The sequence below is a fragment of the Salvia hispanica genome, chromosome 5, assembly GCF_023119035.1.
Source record: "Salvia hispanica cultivar TCC Black 2014 chromosome 5, UniMelb_Shisp_WGS_1.0, whole genome shotgun sequence".
NCBI lineage: Eukaryota > Viridiplantae > Streptophyta > Magnoliopsida > Lamiales > Lamiaceae > Salvia > Salvia hispanica.
The window spans coordinates 33,910,409-33,926,834 of record NC_062969.1 but is presented as its reverse complement, the minus strand read 5'-3'; the positions used below and the strand labels follow the sequence as shown (position 1 = coordinate 33,926,834).

The 16,426-nt window shown below is 37.9% G+C and overlaps 2 protein-coding genes across 2 annotated transcripts; one reads left to right on the top strand and one right to left on the bottom strand.

Annotated features, from left to right (window-relative positions):
- The first annotated feature begins 3,437 nt into the window (after positions 1-3,437).
- On the top strand, positions 3,438-9,661 carry LOC125190647 (nuclear transport factor 2-like). The gene is made up of 9 exons (XM_048087997.1): positions 3,438-3,599; positions 3,719-3,853; positions 5,824-6,130; positions 6,806-7,110; positions 7,654-7,825; positions 8,040-8,161; positions 8,237-8,302; positions 8,795-8,873; positions 9,141-9,661. Exons 1-9 carry the CDS (start codon positions 3,561-3,563, stop codon positions 9,191-9,193), a joined length of 1,278 nt encoding a protein of 425 aa, XP_047943954.1. The 5' UTR covers positions 3,438-3,560; the 3' UTR covers positions 9,194-9,661.
- Positions 9,662-11,244: 1,583 nt separating this feature from the next.
- LOC125187095 (MDIS1-interacting receptor like kinase 1-like) lies at positions 11,245-14,530 on the bottom strand. Its single transcript, XM_048083613.1, has 2 exons — positions 11,917-14,530; positions 11,245-11,834 (listed from the first exon to the last, which is right to left on the bottom strand). The coding sequence occupies exons 1-2, from the start codon at positions 14,519-14,521 to the stop codon at positions 11,464-11,466; spliced, it is 2,976 nt and encodes a 991-aa protein (XP_047939570.1). The 5' UTR covers positions 14,522-14,530; the 3' UTR covers positions 11,245-11,463.
- Between the last annotated feature and the right edge of the window lie 1,896 nt (positions 14,531-16,426).

Below are 16,426 nucleotides of genomic sequence, written 5' to 3'. Positions count from 1 at the left end.
ATTACAAGTATATTTTCGTTTTATGTACTCTAGAAAACTATGTTGGTAGATTCTTTTAAAGAATTATAGTTTTGAGTACATAGTGGCCAAAGCCTGCTTTGAGTATAAGTGGGAGAAAATGTGTGTGAATGTGTAGCACAAGGCCAATAAAGCGGTAGGTATACTCGAAAGCATTCTTTGAGTATAAGTGGGAGATTGTTGGGGTTTGTATACTAAAAGATGCTTCGAGCGTACATGCCTTTGTACAGTCAGCTTGTGCATGTATACGAGAAACGCCACGTCCACTTGTTTACCTAATTATGAGAATAAATAATATAATATAATGGTTTATTATTGAAATATGATAAACAAGTCTAAGGCTTTTTACTAAGAAGGTCAAGTAGGGAAATTCGATGAATCTCCTCATGAGTTTTCCAGTAGGGGACTTGGCCAGATCTAGTAAGAAGAAAAACGTATTCACAACCTAGATAGGCTTTGGCTACCTATTGGTACGGTTGCGGTGTTTGTGATAATTCTCTCTTACCTAAGACGAGATTAGTAACACCGGTGTGGTAAAGCACTGAAAGGATCTAATATGAAATGTATTCTTTATTGCTATCTACTGTAAGAATATATTTCAGAAATTTTAGTATTTTCTAGTCTATGGAATTAATATCAATATTGTTTATTCAGTCATACGCCACTTTGACTTATCAATATGTGAGAGTTTGTATGTAACTCAAGTTCATGATATCTTGGGTGGTAGTAATTGAATAACATGAAGGTATTGGAATATTATTTCATAGAATTCGCGTGCCCAGTGTGGTATGATTAAATCCCTAAGGGGTGATCCCCAAGAGGTGTTTGAAAAAGGAATTTATTATTCAGAAAACTGCGCAGTTGGAATTTATTCCACGAATAATAAATAAAGTTTCAAACTAGAAAAACTCTTTGGAGAATTAATTTAATTCTAGTCACATAGCAGACAAAAGAATTAAATTGATGGATCAAGATAATCTTAAACGCGGGAAATATTATAAAATAAAATGGACCCAAGTTATTTGTAATTTGGTGATTTAGGTGGGAGTGCAATATTATTCTTTAGTGGAACAAAATAATATTCCATTGATAATATATTAAATCATGGGTCATTTGATTTAATTAGTTAATTATCTAATGGGTGAGCCCAACACCTAAATCATTCCATGGATCCCCTTACTAGCCCATTAAGTCTATTATAAATAGTGAGGAGTATGGGAAACCCTAGCACACCACACAATACACAACACACACTAAACCCTAACCCTAGCCGCCATTCTTGGCGTCTCTCTCTCTCCCTCTTGGCTCGATTTTCGTGCCTAGCACGTGGGAGATTTAGGGTTCTTGTTTTGTTCTTGATCTATCCTAATTCATAGGTTTAGATCGAGGCAATCTCGTGTTTTGTGTTTGGTTCTCCTAGATCTCTTCAAAGCTATTTGTTGATTATTCAAGATCCGTCCACACGGATGGATGATCAAGGACAAGGGAATAGTACGGAAGATACATGGTCGGTAAACCAGGGATCGCCCGGAGGTGCAGCAAGCAACGTCAATCCGATATCGGATTATGAGGTAACATTTAATTCACGTCGAATATGCATGTTTATGTGAATATTTGATGTGTGTTCTATAGATCTATGTTTATTGCATGAAATTGGAATCAAATGCATAATCACCTAAATAGATCCATTAAGAACCTGTTTGTTTTCCGTCTCTTCCGCTACGGTAGCCCCAACAGATCATGCATAAAGAAACTAAACATGCTGAGTAAAGGTGAATTCATAAATTCAAAACTTCCAAAAATACAACCAAGTTGACAAGCAACAAGTAACCTAAAGCAAATTGTAGCAGCAAAACAACGAAACAGACAGATTGTATCTTTGTTCCTTCTCGGAACGGTGTACACAACTTCAAATTTGATAAACTACCACCCAACTAAAACTAAACTAAGAACCTAAGTGTGTGTGTGACGAAGATCAAGAACGTCAAGTATAGTAAGCTCCCATTTCAACCCTAGAAGAAAGCTGAGTTCTAAATGTATCTCTGTATGCGTCTCCTTATCCGTGTCCTCCTCCTACTCGCACTAGGCTTTCTATTTATAGAGAGGCGTAGGTCTTTGATCCCTAGGGTACCGTCCTCTCAAAATGTCGTTCTTGCCCTTGGCTTTTGGGGATTTTGGATTATGCTCAATCTTCTATGTGGGGAACTCCTGCTAGCTCCATTTGATTCTGACTTGATCCACTCAGCACAGCAGTTTCGACTTCATTCCTCTTGATCCGTTCATCCGTCCAATTGATCCGTTCATTCTCCGAATATGGCGGAATTCACACACACCTGGCTAACATTTGCACGTTAGATTACAGAATTTGGTGTAGTTTTATCACATAACACATGCATGAAACGAGCCTTATCAATATGTGTGTTTAATTTGTTTTGAAGTTCATCATTTTATCTTTTTAAGGTTATATCATTGTCCCCCTAATATTTCTTAATTGTATATTAAATTTTTTATATTGATTTTATATCAATATTGTTTTAATATTGAAATGTGCATGTTGTTAAGAATAATATTTTTATTTGTTGTAGAGACTTATATAAGTATTGTAATTAATAAATATATCTGATTCAATTTTAATCTTATTTAATTTTATATTTATAATAATTAATTAAGATATTTTTAGTATATACTTCATATTTTTTTTATGTATTAATCTTTTGTGATGAATAATGTTTCTTAGTAGTATTGTATTTAGGTTATTCACAATATCAAATGTATAGAAAAAATATTTTCACAATATCAAATATATAGAAAAAATATTTTAAGTCGTGCTAGGTAGATATTGCTTAATAGCGCGTGCATCAAATAAGTGTTACACTAGTAATAATAATATCCGACTAATTACCAAGAATTAATCGTATCCGTTGGTACAATATTCCAGTGGACTATCAAGATTGCGTTCGTAACACATTATACATTACCCAAATGAAAGAAAAAAAAAGGACAAAAAACACTGAAGAAATAAAAAATATACTTCGTATATAAAAGAATTAATCGCATCCATTGATACAATGTTCCAATGAACGGTCAAGATCTGCCCAATGAAAGAAATAAAAACACTAACAAAAAAAAAAGAAATGTACTCCCTCCGTCCCAAGGTATTAGACCAACTTTCCTTTTTGGGATGTCCCAACATATTAGACTCATTTCCTTTTTTAGCAAAAAGTATCTATCTTATTTTATTCTCCACCTACTTTTTTCTCTCTTCTCTCCCCTACTTTTTCCCTCTCTCATACTTTACTCTCTCCACTTTTACTATTTAAATATCAATTCCTTAAATCATGTGCCCAAAAGAAGTGAGTCTAATACTCCGGGACGGAGGGAGTACATAAAAGAATTTATCGTCACTTTTCCAAAAAGCCGTTCTCCTACAGACAGAAGCAGCGGGATAAATTCCTTTTATTTATTCAAATAAACGCGAGCAACTCTAATCGTAAAACCTCGATCTAGGGTTTAGCATCGCCGTCGGCCGATTGAATCGGAGAATGGTGAACCAGTACTCAGCTCAGGTTACTGCATCGCAGGTACTTCCAACTTTCGGTTTTCGGATTTGTTTTGCATGCTTCGCGAGTAATTGTGACTTCATCTCTTCACTGTTTTTTTATGCCTTTTTTATTTAATTGTTGTTTTCGGAAATCTCCAGGTCGGTTCGTACTTCGTTCAGCAGTACTATCAGGTGTTTCAGCACCAGCGGGAGTATGTGCACCAGTTTTACAATGATTCGAGCTCCATGATGCGAGTTGATGGGGAAATCAGCGAGTCTGCATCTGATGTGATGGTATGCGCCGTTTTTACGCCTTGCAGATCTTAATCTATGTTGCGAGCGATTAAATCTGCTTAGTTGTTTATTAACTACAAAAGTAATTTTTCGCCTTTCCGTTATGCATTTCTATGTTGATATTCAACTGTGATGTGGATCTCATTCCATGGATCATAGATTTTTTATTTGGAAGCATAATGCTGAAACAGATCCAGTGGTTCTTCAATCTTATGTGCTTCTTCGCTGTGGCTTAAGCTGCTTAGTGCTAATTTGTTATGTGAAAAGTAATTGAACATGTTCTCTCCCCTATTTTTTAAGTGTCTTTTAGTTTCAGAGAAAAAAAACATTTTCACTCGCAGCTGCTGTCTATTTGTTCACTGTGAGCACTGTTATCTAATCTTTAATACTCCCTTACTTATGCTTTGGATTTGTCTGTTGGAGCTAGGACTGCTAATTCGGTTGTCGGGTCCCGATTCGGGTCCAATACCCAAAATTACGTGTTCGGGTAATTGGTGTGAGAGATTTTTGGGTTTCGGGTACCCGATTATGAGCTTGTGCTTATAAGTGTGTGTTTTTATCTAGGGTAGCCCCATAGAGTTATTTTATTTAATCTCTTTTTTTAATAGTGTCTTCATATCCCACTCTTCAGCTTGAAGTTTTCTTCACCACCATCCCTATTCACCGCCACCTACACCCTCTTTCTGTTGTTTTTGGCTATGCTGGCCAGATTGTTGGGCGATTTTTACATGTGTGTTGCGGTGGATATTTTCACATTTATTGTGTCGCCATCTTTCATGTTTGCACGCGTAATTGTTTCATTATGTTTTATCAGGTAACGATGGAAGCTTGTATTGTTTTGATGTCCATGTCTAATTAATCAGTACATAATCATAACAAATACTAGTAATATTAAAAAAACTTAACCTCTTTATATGAAAATTACCTAGTGTCTAATGTTAGTATATACCCTCTGTTCCTTGTTAATAAAGGCATTTCTTTTTGGCACGGAGTTTAAGAATAGTGTGTTAAATGAATGGTGAAAAAAGTAAGAGAGAATAAAGTAAAAGGGAGAATTACTTTTTGCCAAAAATAGAAATGACTCAATTAACTTGAAACTTCCCGAAATAGAAAAATAACTCTATTAACATGGAACGGGGATAAAATTAAATCACTAATTAAAATTGAAGTTTGCACCATATGTATTTTGTTAATTTTTATAACTATTATAATCATTGCAATATAACTTAACACTCCCTCCGTCCCATTAATTTTGTCACACTTGGACCGGGCACGGGTTGTAAGAAATGTAATGGAATGTGAGTTGAAAAAGTTAGTGGAATGTGAGTCCTACTATTATATACTCCCTCCGTCCCATAAAAGTTGAGTCGTATTCCTTTTTAGTCCGTCCCAACAAAGTTGAGTCATTTCCTTTTTTAACTAAAGACAAAACATCTAATCACTCTTATTTTATTCCATCATTTACTTTACTCTCTCTTATCTTTCATACTTTTTTCATCTCTCCTATTTATTTAATATAAATTCTTAATCACTGTACCCAAAAGTTTTGTCTCAACTTTTATGGGACGGAGAGAGTATTAGTTTTATAATAAAATGTACGTGGGATTGACTTAGTGGAATATGGGGTCCATTACCAAAAATGGTGTATAAAGTGAAATATGACAAATTTTGTTGGACGGACGAAAATGGAAAAATGTGATAAAGAGGGAGTATAACAAAAGAAAATGAAAAAAAAAATTAAGGGTTTACTGGTACATGATTAGTCGGGTTCGGTCACCCACATCAGGTATTAGGGTACCCCGAGCATATGCAGGTCGGGTATCGGGTGATATATTTTGGATTTTTTGGGTTCGGGTCAAGTACCTGAATGCAGCCCTAAATGGAGCGTTTCTGGATTTTATTCAATGATTACATGATCTGTGTCTAGTTTATTAGTAATTACTAATGCAAAAGTGTCTCTCTTCCTGCAGACAATTCATGAAGTGCTTATGTCTCTTAATTTTTCCGGAATTGAGATAAAGACAATAAAGTCACTTGAATCATGGAATGGAGGTGTTCTTGTAGTTGTTACTGGCTCTGTCAAGTCAAGAGACTTCAATTACTGGAGAAAGTTTGTGCAGACTTTTTTCCTTGCTCCTCAAGAGAAAGGTTACTTTGTTTTGAATGATATGTTCCATTTTGCCGATGATGAGGTGACGCACCAACCATCAGCTCCAGTACAGGAACAGCATGTTGATTATCACCCAACTATTTCATCTCATCTTCCTGACCCACATGGTATAATTGACTGCACATGGTCTTTTCATTTTATAAATATCATCCTTATCACTAAGTGGCACAGCAGAGGTTCTTTTGTTTGTTAAAATTTTTTATGGTTGGTGTTTGGACCAAAACTCAAGACATCATTTGGATTAGATATTGTCTAAACCGCTGTAAAGTGATTTTGTTACTACAATTGTAGTATGAACATACCTAGACACAATTGTATCCATTCACCAAAGTTAAAACCTCCCATGTTCTTCATTCAAAGTAGCGCTGGAAGTTTGTACTCAGTTTTTTTCTCATATTATGTAGTTTGAAAATAATTATTCGTGCATCCTTTTAAGCAAGATTACGCGTATTAAGTGTATGATACAGATGCATGTTCAATTTTAACCTACGCTAATGCTACATTGGCCCAAAGATTGATATTCACATGACCTCACAGTTCTCTTCCTGAAAGTAGGTGTTCCGTGTTAGATTTGATACATGGCGTAAAAGTCTTAATTCTGAAAAACATAAGCTTTTTAAATCAGTTACTCCATGTGGTTTTTTTTTTCTCATTACATTGGTTATATATGGAAACTTCTGGACTTCATGATGGGAAAGTCTTTGCACATTTTGGTGCCCAACATGTTTTTGTAGCTCAAGTCTAGATGTGTTATCAATAGTCTGATACAATGTGTTCAACAGCTACAACAGTTTCTGATTATGCATTGGAGGAGGAGATAGGCGATTACGGTAACTCTGTTCATGTTGAAGGCGTTGAGCCAGCTCTAGAGTACAGTTACGAGGAGCATCTTCGACAGGATACTGCTCAAGAGCTGGAACCAGAGCTGGAGCAGGGGCCAGAGCTTGAAGTTGACAGACTTGAAGAGGAATCTCCTATTGAAGAAATACGTCATGTTCTTCAAAATCCACCAACTACTTTGCAAGAACCTCAGCTTTCTGTGGAGGATCCTATTGGAGAACCAGAGAAACTCACCTATGCTTCTATAGTACGTTTCGTTTTTTACTTTGCTACATCTAAAATTATAGTCAAATGCTATATTTAAGCTATCGTAAATTTCCTTAGTATCAAAGGTCCAAGAATGTGACTCAGTTGTCCTACCTGATAGCAACTTGGATGCAAATCTTCAATGTGAAATTGCTACACGATTATTGACCATGAAAACTAGGCATTAGTCGAGCATTGAGTAAGATCAGCTTACACTTTGATTATGTGGCTGTGTTCCACACTTACTATTCCTGCAAGTCTAATAAGAACAATTTTACAATTGTACACTTAGCACTTTTAATATCTCAGTCAGGTGACACTAATCTTTGCTTATTTTAAGCTTAGAAATTTGATATATGTCAATCTTCTTCACCTTCTGGTGGGTTTTCTCATTTTGAGAATTGAGGCTTAACATATACATCCACTTATAGTGTTACTATTTTTCCTAGTAAATGTTCTTGTTCAAAATTTTCCTGCTTCCATCTTTTAATTCAGTTTCTTGTAATAACTCTTTCTAATTGTTGACCATTATTTGGATTATAAGTTACGGGTTAAAGGAAGAGCTCAACCACCACCAGTTTCGCAACCAGCTTACATGCCAAGACCACCTATTGCAGACTGGAACCATATTTCACAGCCTGTGGTGCAGCAGCGAATCTCAACTCCTCCTTCATCTGGTGTGGACGTAACGGAAGAATCCTTACCGGTACAAGAAGGTCAGAGCTGGAAATTTCGTTTTATTAGTGCTAATGAAACCATTTTTACATACCAAAAGCCTAAATATCTAACTAGGAGGTGCATTGACGGATGATCGACCAGGCAATATGGCTTATAATATTTGCTAAACATTTTTCCTTATGAATGTTTGGACTGCTTATCTTTTGAATTGATTCCCTGGCTCATTCCATTTGATGTCATTTACTTTGTCAGGGGAACCAAAATCTGTATATGTAAGAAATTTGCCATCTTCAGTAACAAGTCTTGATCTTCAGCAAGAGTTTGAGAATTTTGGGAGAATCAAGCATGATGGAATCTTCTTGAGGAACCGCATGGTATTCTTCCTTTCCTATAATATTGTATTTAACTTAATTTAGTTGTGGAATCTCTGAAGATATCTTGGTGTACAGGATACTGGTGTGTGCTATGCGTTTGTTGAGTTTGAAGATATTCAGAGTGTTCGAAATGCTCTCAAGGTATATAATTTATTATAGTACATTTGAGTTTTGAAGAAGAATAATAGAACAAATTCATTTATCCAGTGTATGGCGATCAAGGTGGAAATTTTTTCAGTCATGCAATTTTGAGGGCATTTTAGGAGCGCTCCCCTACTTAGCAATTCGGTGTTTGACAAATTAGATTTTTTAAGCTATAAATATGGGGAATGTGGAGCTTAAACAAGTACCAAAGGCATGTGGACTGTTACCATGCTCTGACTGTCGTAATTACTGTTTGGAGGTGTTTTGCTTTTGGATATGTTTACATAAACTTTAATTTGGTTAAAATTTATAACTTCAAATAAAAATATAATCTGTTTCTGGTTATAGCAGAACTTCATTATGCTGGTATTCATACATGAGCCCTGACTTTTCTGTAAACTAATAAAAAAATAGAAATGTGGTTAACACTCTGTTTCTTATTAGTTTGAATTAACTGTGTATCTTGTCTCTTGAAATTGTTTTTGACAGGCTTCTCCTATTCAATTGGGTGGAAGGAAAGTATATGTTGAGGAGAGAAGACCAAACAGTGGCCCTGCTCGTGGTGGAAGTATACATCTCTCCCTGCTAATTTTAACTACAAATTTGATATGCCCCATAATTGCTTTTATTTTATAATCATGTTCCCCTGTCTTTCCTTCCTCCATTTGCCCTCATATTGAGTTCTGCCTGGTAACCTTTCTGTTGAATTCATCTCACTTCATTCAAGAAACTTCTAGGCTCCAAAAAATATGGAATGTTGAGCACTTGTTAACCTCAAAAGATATATGGATTCAACTTGCTGACACTATTCCTGGATTAAAATTTTCTTGTTCAGGGAGTGGGACACGAGGCAGAGGTGGGCGTGGTGGAAGGAGTTCCGGTAGGTGAGCGAAGTGCCACCGATATTAAAAGAGAACTGGTGGCTCCCGGTGCACATGATGTAGAAGTGATTGCGTCATCCAATAACAAAAGTGGTTTGCATGTTGACATGACTCAGTTTTATTGCTGAAGCAAATGCTTCCTTTTGGTTGGTGTCCTTTTTTTTTCTTTCAAGTGAACTTATTTTGAGAGATCTTATGAGTGGCCTTCGGGTTCAAATTTTCTCACATTTATGGGTTTGTTTTCGTCCTCTTGGTTGCTTCATCTTCCAATTTTGGGGGGTGGGGGGTCCATTTTGCACCGGTGCGCCTTAGGTATGTTTTTATCAGTATTTGTAAGTTACCTGAAGCTCGTTGAAGTTTCTATCTACATGAAAACCAGTGGAAATAGTTGACACACAAATTGGTTGCTCCATTGTATGCACTTGCTACCATTTCCCATGTTATTTGTACACATTAACCCCATCTTATTTTTGAAGTGATCTACATAAATGGTCTTGAATTTTGACTTTTGCACGTCCTTGGAAAATATCATGGAAAGTCTGTTTTGTTTGTTTTTAGTATTTGTGCATTTTTTTCGACTGAAATGTTCCTAGGCATGGTTGACAATTTTGTGGTCCCTCCGTCCCAAAAAAGATGTCACACTTTCCTTTTTTGTTTGTCTCACAAAGGATGTCACATTCTCTTTTTGGAAAAAGTTCTCTCACATGAATATAAAAATTATATTTTCTCTCTTAATTTAACACACAAAACAAAACCTTCTAAAATCCCGTGCTGTCCCACAAGTGTGACATCTTTTGTGGGACATAGGGAGTACTTTTCTTCTTGATTTGCTATTTTGAAACATTTTAAATCCTACTCTCTTAGTGTCTCATAAAAATAAAGATATTCTTTTATTTTAGGATGTTTCTTAAAAATATCCTCCTTTTCTTGGGAACATCTTTTTTAGGTCCACGAACTTTGCCAAAGTATCATTTTAGGTCCGTGAACTTTGAAAATATCATTTGAGGTCCATCAACTATGGGTTAATATCATTTGAAGTATTTTTTTACTATTTCCAAGTTTTTCTGGACGAAAATATCCTCGATAGTCAATACCTTAAAGGGTATATATTTTTAATAAACTTATCATATACTCATATTTTTTATAAATATCTTTACAATATAATTTGACCTTCAATATTGTCACTTAATTTTGTGACATGCAAGTAAAATTGCTTCTTCAATTTTTTATATTAAAATTGAATAAAGAACTTTTCTTTAATAATAAAAAATTGAATAATAATCTTTTCTTGCATGTCACAAAATTAAGTGATAATATTAAAAGTCAAATTATATCTAGAAAATTCATCAAAAATATATAATAAAGATATTTATAAAAAATATGAGTGTATGATAAGTTTATTAAATATATATACCCTTAAAGATATTGAGGGTATTTTCGTTCAAAAACTTGGAAATAGTAAAAAAGTACTTCAAATGATATTAATCCATAGTTGATGGACCTCAAATGATATTTTCAAAGTTCACGGACCTAAAATGATACTTTGGTAAAGTTCGTGGACAAAAAAAGATGTTCCCTCTAAATCCTACTTTCTCAGTGTCTCATAAAAATAAAGATATTTTTTATTTTAGGATGTTTCTTAAAAATATCCTCCTCCTTTTCTTGGTAACTTCTTTTTCTTTAATAAGGTGGGTCTTATTTTCCATTAACAATACTATAGTTAATTTTTTTTTAATCTCTCTTTGCTAATTGTGCATTTATTTTCCGTGCCGTCCCAAATGTTTATATTTTTGTGGGATGGGGGGAGTACTCCAATATAGAACGTTAATCGACAACCAACTTTTTTCATAAATTACATAAAATCTATCAGGTCAGCATCTTGCACAATTTCTTTATTATTTTAGACAAAAAATTCACCGAGGATGAAAAACAACGAAAATCGCATGAAGAGAAGATGAAGAACAGTTTGTTCGAAAATTGCCTTGTGATCTGTTATGTTGGGAGTGATGCCAAAGCCTTCTGCCGTTTTAAAGATGTGAAACCGTTTAATTCCTCATATGAACAAAACATTATCATTTCATTAAACGGAGATGCGTTTGAAATTTGCATTTATCCTTTTTTGTAAGTTTTAAAAAGGCCTCAATCTTGGGAGGCTAATTCCTGAAAAAAAATGCATGATTTTGTCATTGTTACTCCCTCCCTTCCTTTTCTTTCCTTCCACCATAAAGATAGAGACCAGTAGTATAAAAATAAAAAATAAAAGGTGAAACAGTCCATCTACAGGTGAGGTGATGTGGTGGTGAAGATTGGATTTTCCTTGTTACCTCCTGAGCTTTTCCTTCGAGGCTTGGCCTCTGCCAGCATGCCCAACACATCTCTCATGGTAGGCCTGTCTTTGGGAAGCTTTGCCGTGCAAAGAAGAGCAATCCGCAGCACTAACATCATCTCCTCTTGAACGTGCTTCGTGTTCCCCACACTCGGATCTAGAGCCTCCTCTAACCGCTGCTTCCTTCTCATCCATCCCACAATATCCACCGATTCTCCGAACTCTGCCTCTAACGGCCTCTTCCCCGTCACCAGTTCCATCAGAACCACTCCATAGCTGTACACATCGCTCTTCTCGTCCACTTTCAGCGTGTATCCGTATTCTAACACACATGACAGAGTTAGCTTCAATTAGTTATATACTTGAATCTATCTATCTATGATCAAACTAACTAACTAACTAACCAGGGGCTATGTAACCGTACGAGCCTGCGACCATGGAGACCGTCTCATTCTTTGTCAAGACCATCTTGGCCAGCCCAAAGTCAGCCACCCTGGCCTCAAGGTGCTCGTCCAGAAGGATGTTGCTCGACTTCACATCGCGGTGGATCAACGGGGGATGGCAGTCGTGGTGTAGGTACGCCAGCCCCTGCGCCACCCCAAGCGCCACGTTGTACCTCGACACCCAATCCACCAGCAGCCCCTGCTTCCCGTGCAACGCCTCTCCCAGGTTCCCATTCTTGGCAAACTCGCATATTATCATCGCGTCGCTGTCATTGTGAAGGAACCCCACCAGCCTCACGATGTTCCTGTGCCTCAGCCTCGCCAGCATGCTCACCTCCCCGACCACGTCGTCCCCTCCCATCCACAGCTTCTTCACCGCCACCGTCGTGCTCAGCCTCGGTATCTCGGCCCTGTACACCGTCCCCGCCGCCCCCATCCCTATCACATTGCACTCGTTGATGCAGGAGAGGATGTCGTTGCTGTTGAATCCCACCCTCTGGAAAGCCATCAGCCTCCAAGGCCATTCACCACTTGTGCTCTTCTCCTCATCATCAAAACAGTTCCCTTCCCGCCATTTTCGATACAAATACTGAGCTCCCACTCCCGCCATTACCAAGAGGAAAAAGGTCGAAATTCCAACTATCCATCCTCCGATTATATGCTTTGCACGAACGCCTCGCTCCCTGCTTGCTATGGAGTGCGAGCAGGGAGGGAGCACGCCTCCGCATAGGCCGGGGTTGCCTGCGAGATCGTCGGGGCTGATCGTTCTGAGCATGCCATTGGACGGAACGATGCCCTCGAGCTTGTTGTAGGACAGATTCATCGATTCTAAAGCCGGTGAGTTCCCGAGATTATCGGGGATTCCTCCGGTGAGAGAATTGTTTGATAGATCGAGCACTGATAAGGTAGGCATGGATGCGATCTGGAGCGGGATGGAGCCCGTGAGGCCATTGTTTCGGAGATTCAGAGTCACTAGCTTCTCGCACGAGGCAATGCTTAACGGAATGTCGCCAGTGAAGCTATTGAAGGAAAGATCCAGGACTGACAGCTCACGGCAGTCCTGGAACAGATTCGGGATCTCTCCAAACAAGCTGTTCCGCGACGCGATGAAGCTTTGGAGCGTTGGGATCGAGAGGATGGAAGATAGAACCGGGGATCGGAGTTGGTTTCTGGAGAGATCAATGAAGGAAAGCGAGGAAGAAGCAGAGAGATCGGATGGAATCTGGCCGATGAGGCTGTTGTTGGCGAGCTCCAGCCTCTGCAGCCTGGCTAGTCTCCCGAAGCCAGCCGGGATGGCCCCAGAGAAGCGGTTGTTGTGCATCCTGACACGAACCAACGACCCGCACCTGGCCAGAGTGTCGGGGATGGGACCGGAGAAGGCGTTGTTGAACAGAATGAGCTTCGTCAGTTTGCCTGCATTGCATAGGGAGGCCGGGATTGAACCCGAGAGCATATTAGATGAGAGGTCGAGCCACTCGAGAGGCGCCTTTTCCCCGAGATCAGGGGGTAGAGCACCCGAGAGGGAGTTGTTCCAGAGCTCTAGCACTTGGAGCTGATCTAATCCGGCAATGCCGGGCGGAACAGAGCCGGATAGTTTGTTCCCCATCAGATTCAGCAGCTGCAGATTCTTCAGTTGCGCGATCTCTCCCGGAATCTCTCCAGACAACATGTTTTCAGACATGTCTAGAAACTGAATTCCTCCCAATTTAGTCAGCTCAGCCGGAATTCTCCCTTCCAGATTGTTCTGGTACAGGAATACTGTGGTGAGGTTGATCAAGCGCCCGATTTCGGGTGGAATCGGGCCGCTTAAGTTGGCAATGGCAATGTCTAAATATTTGAGACTAGTAAGATTTCCGAGTTCTGAAGGTATCTGACCATCAAACGCATTGTATCCAAGGATCATGGTTTCGAGCGAGGACAGCTGTCCTACCTCGGCTGGTATCTTCCCGGTGAGATTATTCCCGGAGAGGCCGAGAAACTTCAAGCTCGCCAGCTTCCCGTAGCTTCGAGGAATGGAGCCTTGGAAGAAGTTCCCTCTGAGGTCAAGGCTCACAAGCGACGTGGCATTGCCAATGTCGACTGGGAGAGGGCCCGAGAAGTTGTTCCCCGATGCATTCACGTATGCCAGCCTCCTCGCCAGCCCAAGGCCGAGTGGGAATGCGCCAATGAAATAGTTCTGGCTCAGGTCGATGGTCTCGAGAGTACTGAGATTGGAGAAGGAAATGTGCAATGGCAACGCGAAGGCGTTGCAGCTGAGATTGAGATGGCGCAAGCCGGTCAGGCCGTGGATTGAGTCAGGGAGATTACCGGAGAGATTCATGTTGGAGAGATTGAGACTCTCAACCAAGCCATTGTAGCTGCAGCCCACTCCACTCCATCTGCAGTGAGTTGAGACGACATCGTTTTCGGGTAATTTCCAATCTCTTAGACTATCCAGTGGATCAATGAGAGTAGCTTTGATGTCGAGAAGAAGAGATGCATCATTGTCGGTGGAGAAGGAGGAGATATAGTTGCAAGAGAACAAGAGAAAGAGTAGTGGCAAGAGCTTGTGTTTTGATTTGATCATGTTGATTTTGATTTGGATCACTTTTTCATCATTTTGCTCTATATTAACAAGATAGTGATCAAATCATTGAATGCGATTATTCAAATGGTGGGTAATTTTTTATTTAGTTTTATTACAACCTCGTGAGATCTTGGGTTCTGCAACAGGCTGTTAAAACTTAAAAGTGACAAGAAATTTTGGCTTTTCTTCCGACATGAAACATGGAAAGAATGTGTTGTTCTTGCTGTAACTTCTCCTAGTTTTTTTTTTTGGGATTAATTATTGGCAGTCAAACTTGATGAAATTTATCATATGTGGCTGTTTCTTTATTTTATAGTGTTAAGTACAACTAACGTGGACGAATTTACCTAGATTTAGTAACTTTTCACTGCAAGATTATGACACAAAATCAAGTCCAGTAAAGGCAGAAGTTGTGTGTGTTTAACTTTAATTTCAGTTAGGGGTGGTTCTGTGAGATGGTAATTATTATAACTCATAGGTCAATTATGAATGTTGTATTTTAAGTTTACGATAGTGATAAATTATACATAAATCGTTTACACATAATACTCCAATTAGGTAATAGGTATTCCATCATGTTAAATGTCTTACTTTGACTCAACACAAATTTAAGAAATTGAAAGAAAAATGTGTGAAAAATAGCAAAATATGAACTATATTTTTATATATTCATTTATAAAAATTGTGATTAAAAAATTATTGAAATATGGATTTTTTACAAATTGATAAGGCTAAAATGAAATATTAAATGATAGAAATCGCACCGTCAGATATGGTTGGCAAATTGTTCTATTAAAGTGAACAGGATTATAGTAAACGTACAGGTAAATTAGAATTTCAATCAAGATTCCGTAACTTTTACATGGGATCTTTTATTTAGACTTTGTTAATCAAAATGATACTATAATTGCCGTAAATAATGCACAGATGTGTGTCTCATATTTTGATGGTAATTAGGGAATGGAAATGGAACATATGCAAAAATAATATGTGCAGATGATGCATCTTCCAAGAATGACAAATATCCTACTTAAGTGCAGACAAGAAGAACAAATTTCCCCCAATAAAAAAGAAGGAACAAGGAAAAATGAAGGTTGGTTATTGATGAAGTTGGAATAAAAGCATAAAATTCCTGAATTTCACATGCAAACATGTGAGAAGAGATTAAAATAAAAAGAGTGGAGTGTCACTAATTTGGCTAACCAAAGTGGGAGAATCATGGATACCATGTGAATTTACATCCCCTCCTCACTACTATTATTGTTCACTATTAGTTTAGTGAGTGCTTGTGTATGTTTGAGAGAGAGAAAGGTTGGAAAATTGAGTATAATCATTCTCTCTCTAGTTCTTATGTTTTTCCGTATACTCCCTACGTCTTCAAATAATAATCTTGTTTTGTTATTTTAATTCGTTCTACAAAATTAATATATTTTTATTTTGATAAATATTTATCTTTTACGAGGTGAATTATTTTTATTATTAACAATACTTCAATAATTTTGTATTTTATTTCTATTTTATTTTAGTAATTTTGCATTAAAATCCATATTGTCACGAAATTTCTATTTTAAGGGACAATATGTTATGTCTGCGAATAGAACACGCCATCTATTGTGATTGTGACTATCTCATTTATCTACATATTTATTATCTATTGTGACTAGGGATGGCGAAACGAGTTACCCGCGGATATCCGCACCCTGAAAGTCGGGTACTCGTACCCGATTTTAGCCAAATTTATTGTCTCAATACCCGCCCCGCGACATACCGGGATTACCCGATACCCGTGTCGGGTATCCCGTACACGACATTGTGGGTACCCGTATACCCGACTCGACATCCTAATAAAATATTTGAAAAACATAATAGCCGTCAATGTTCCCTAATTTACTTTATTAATATCGA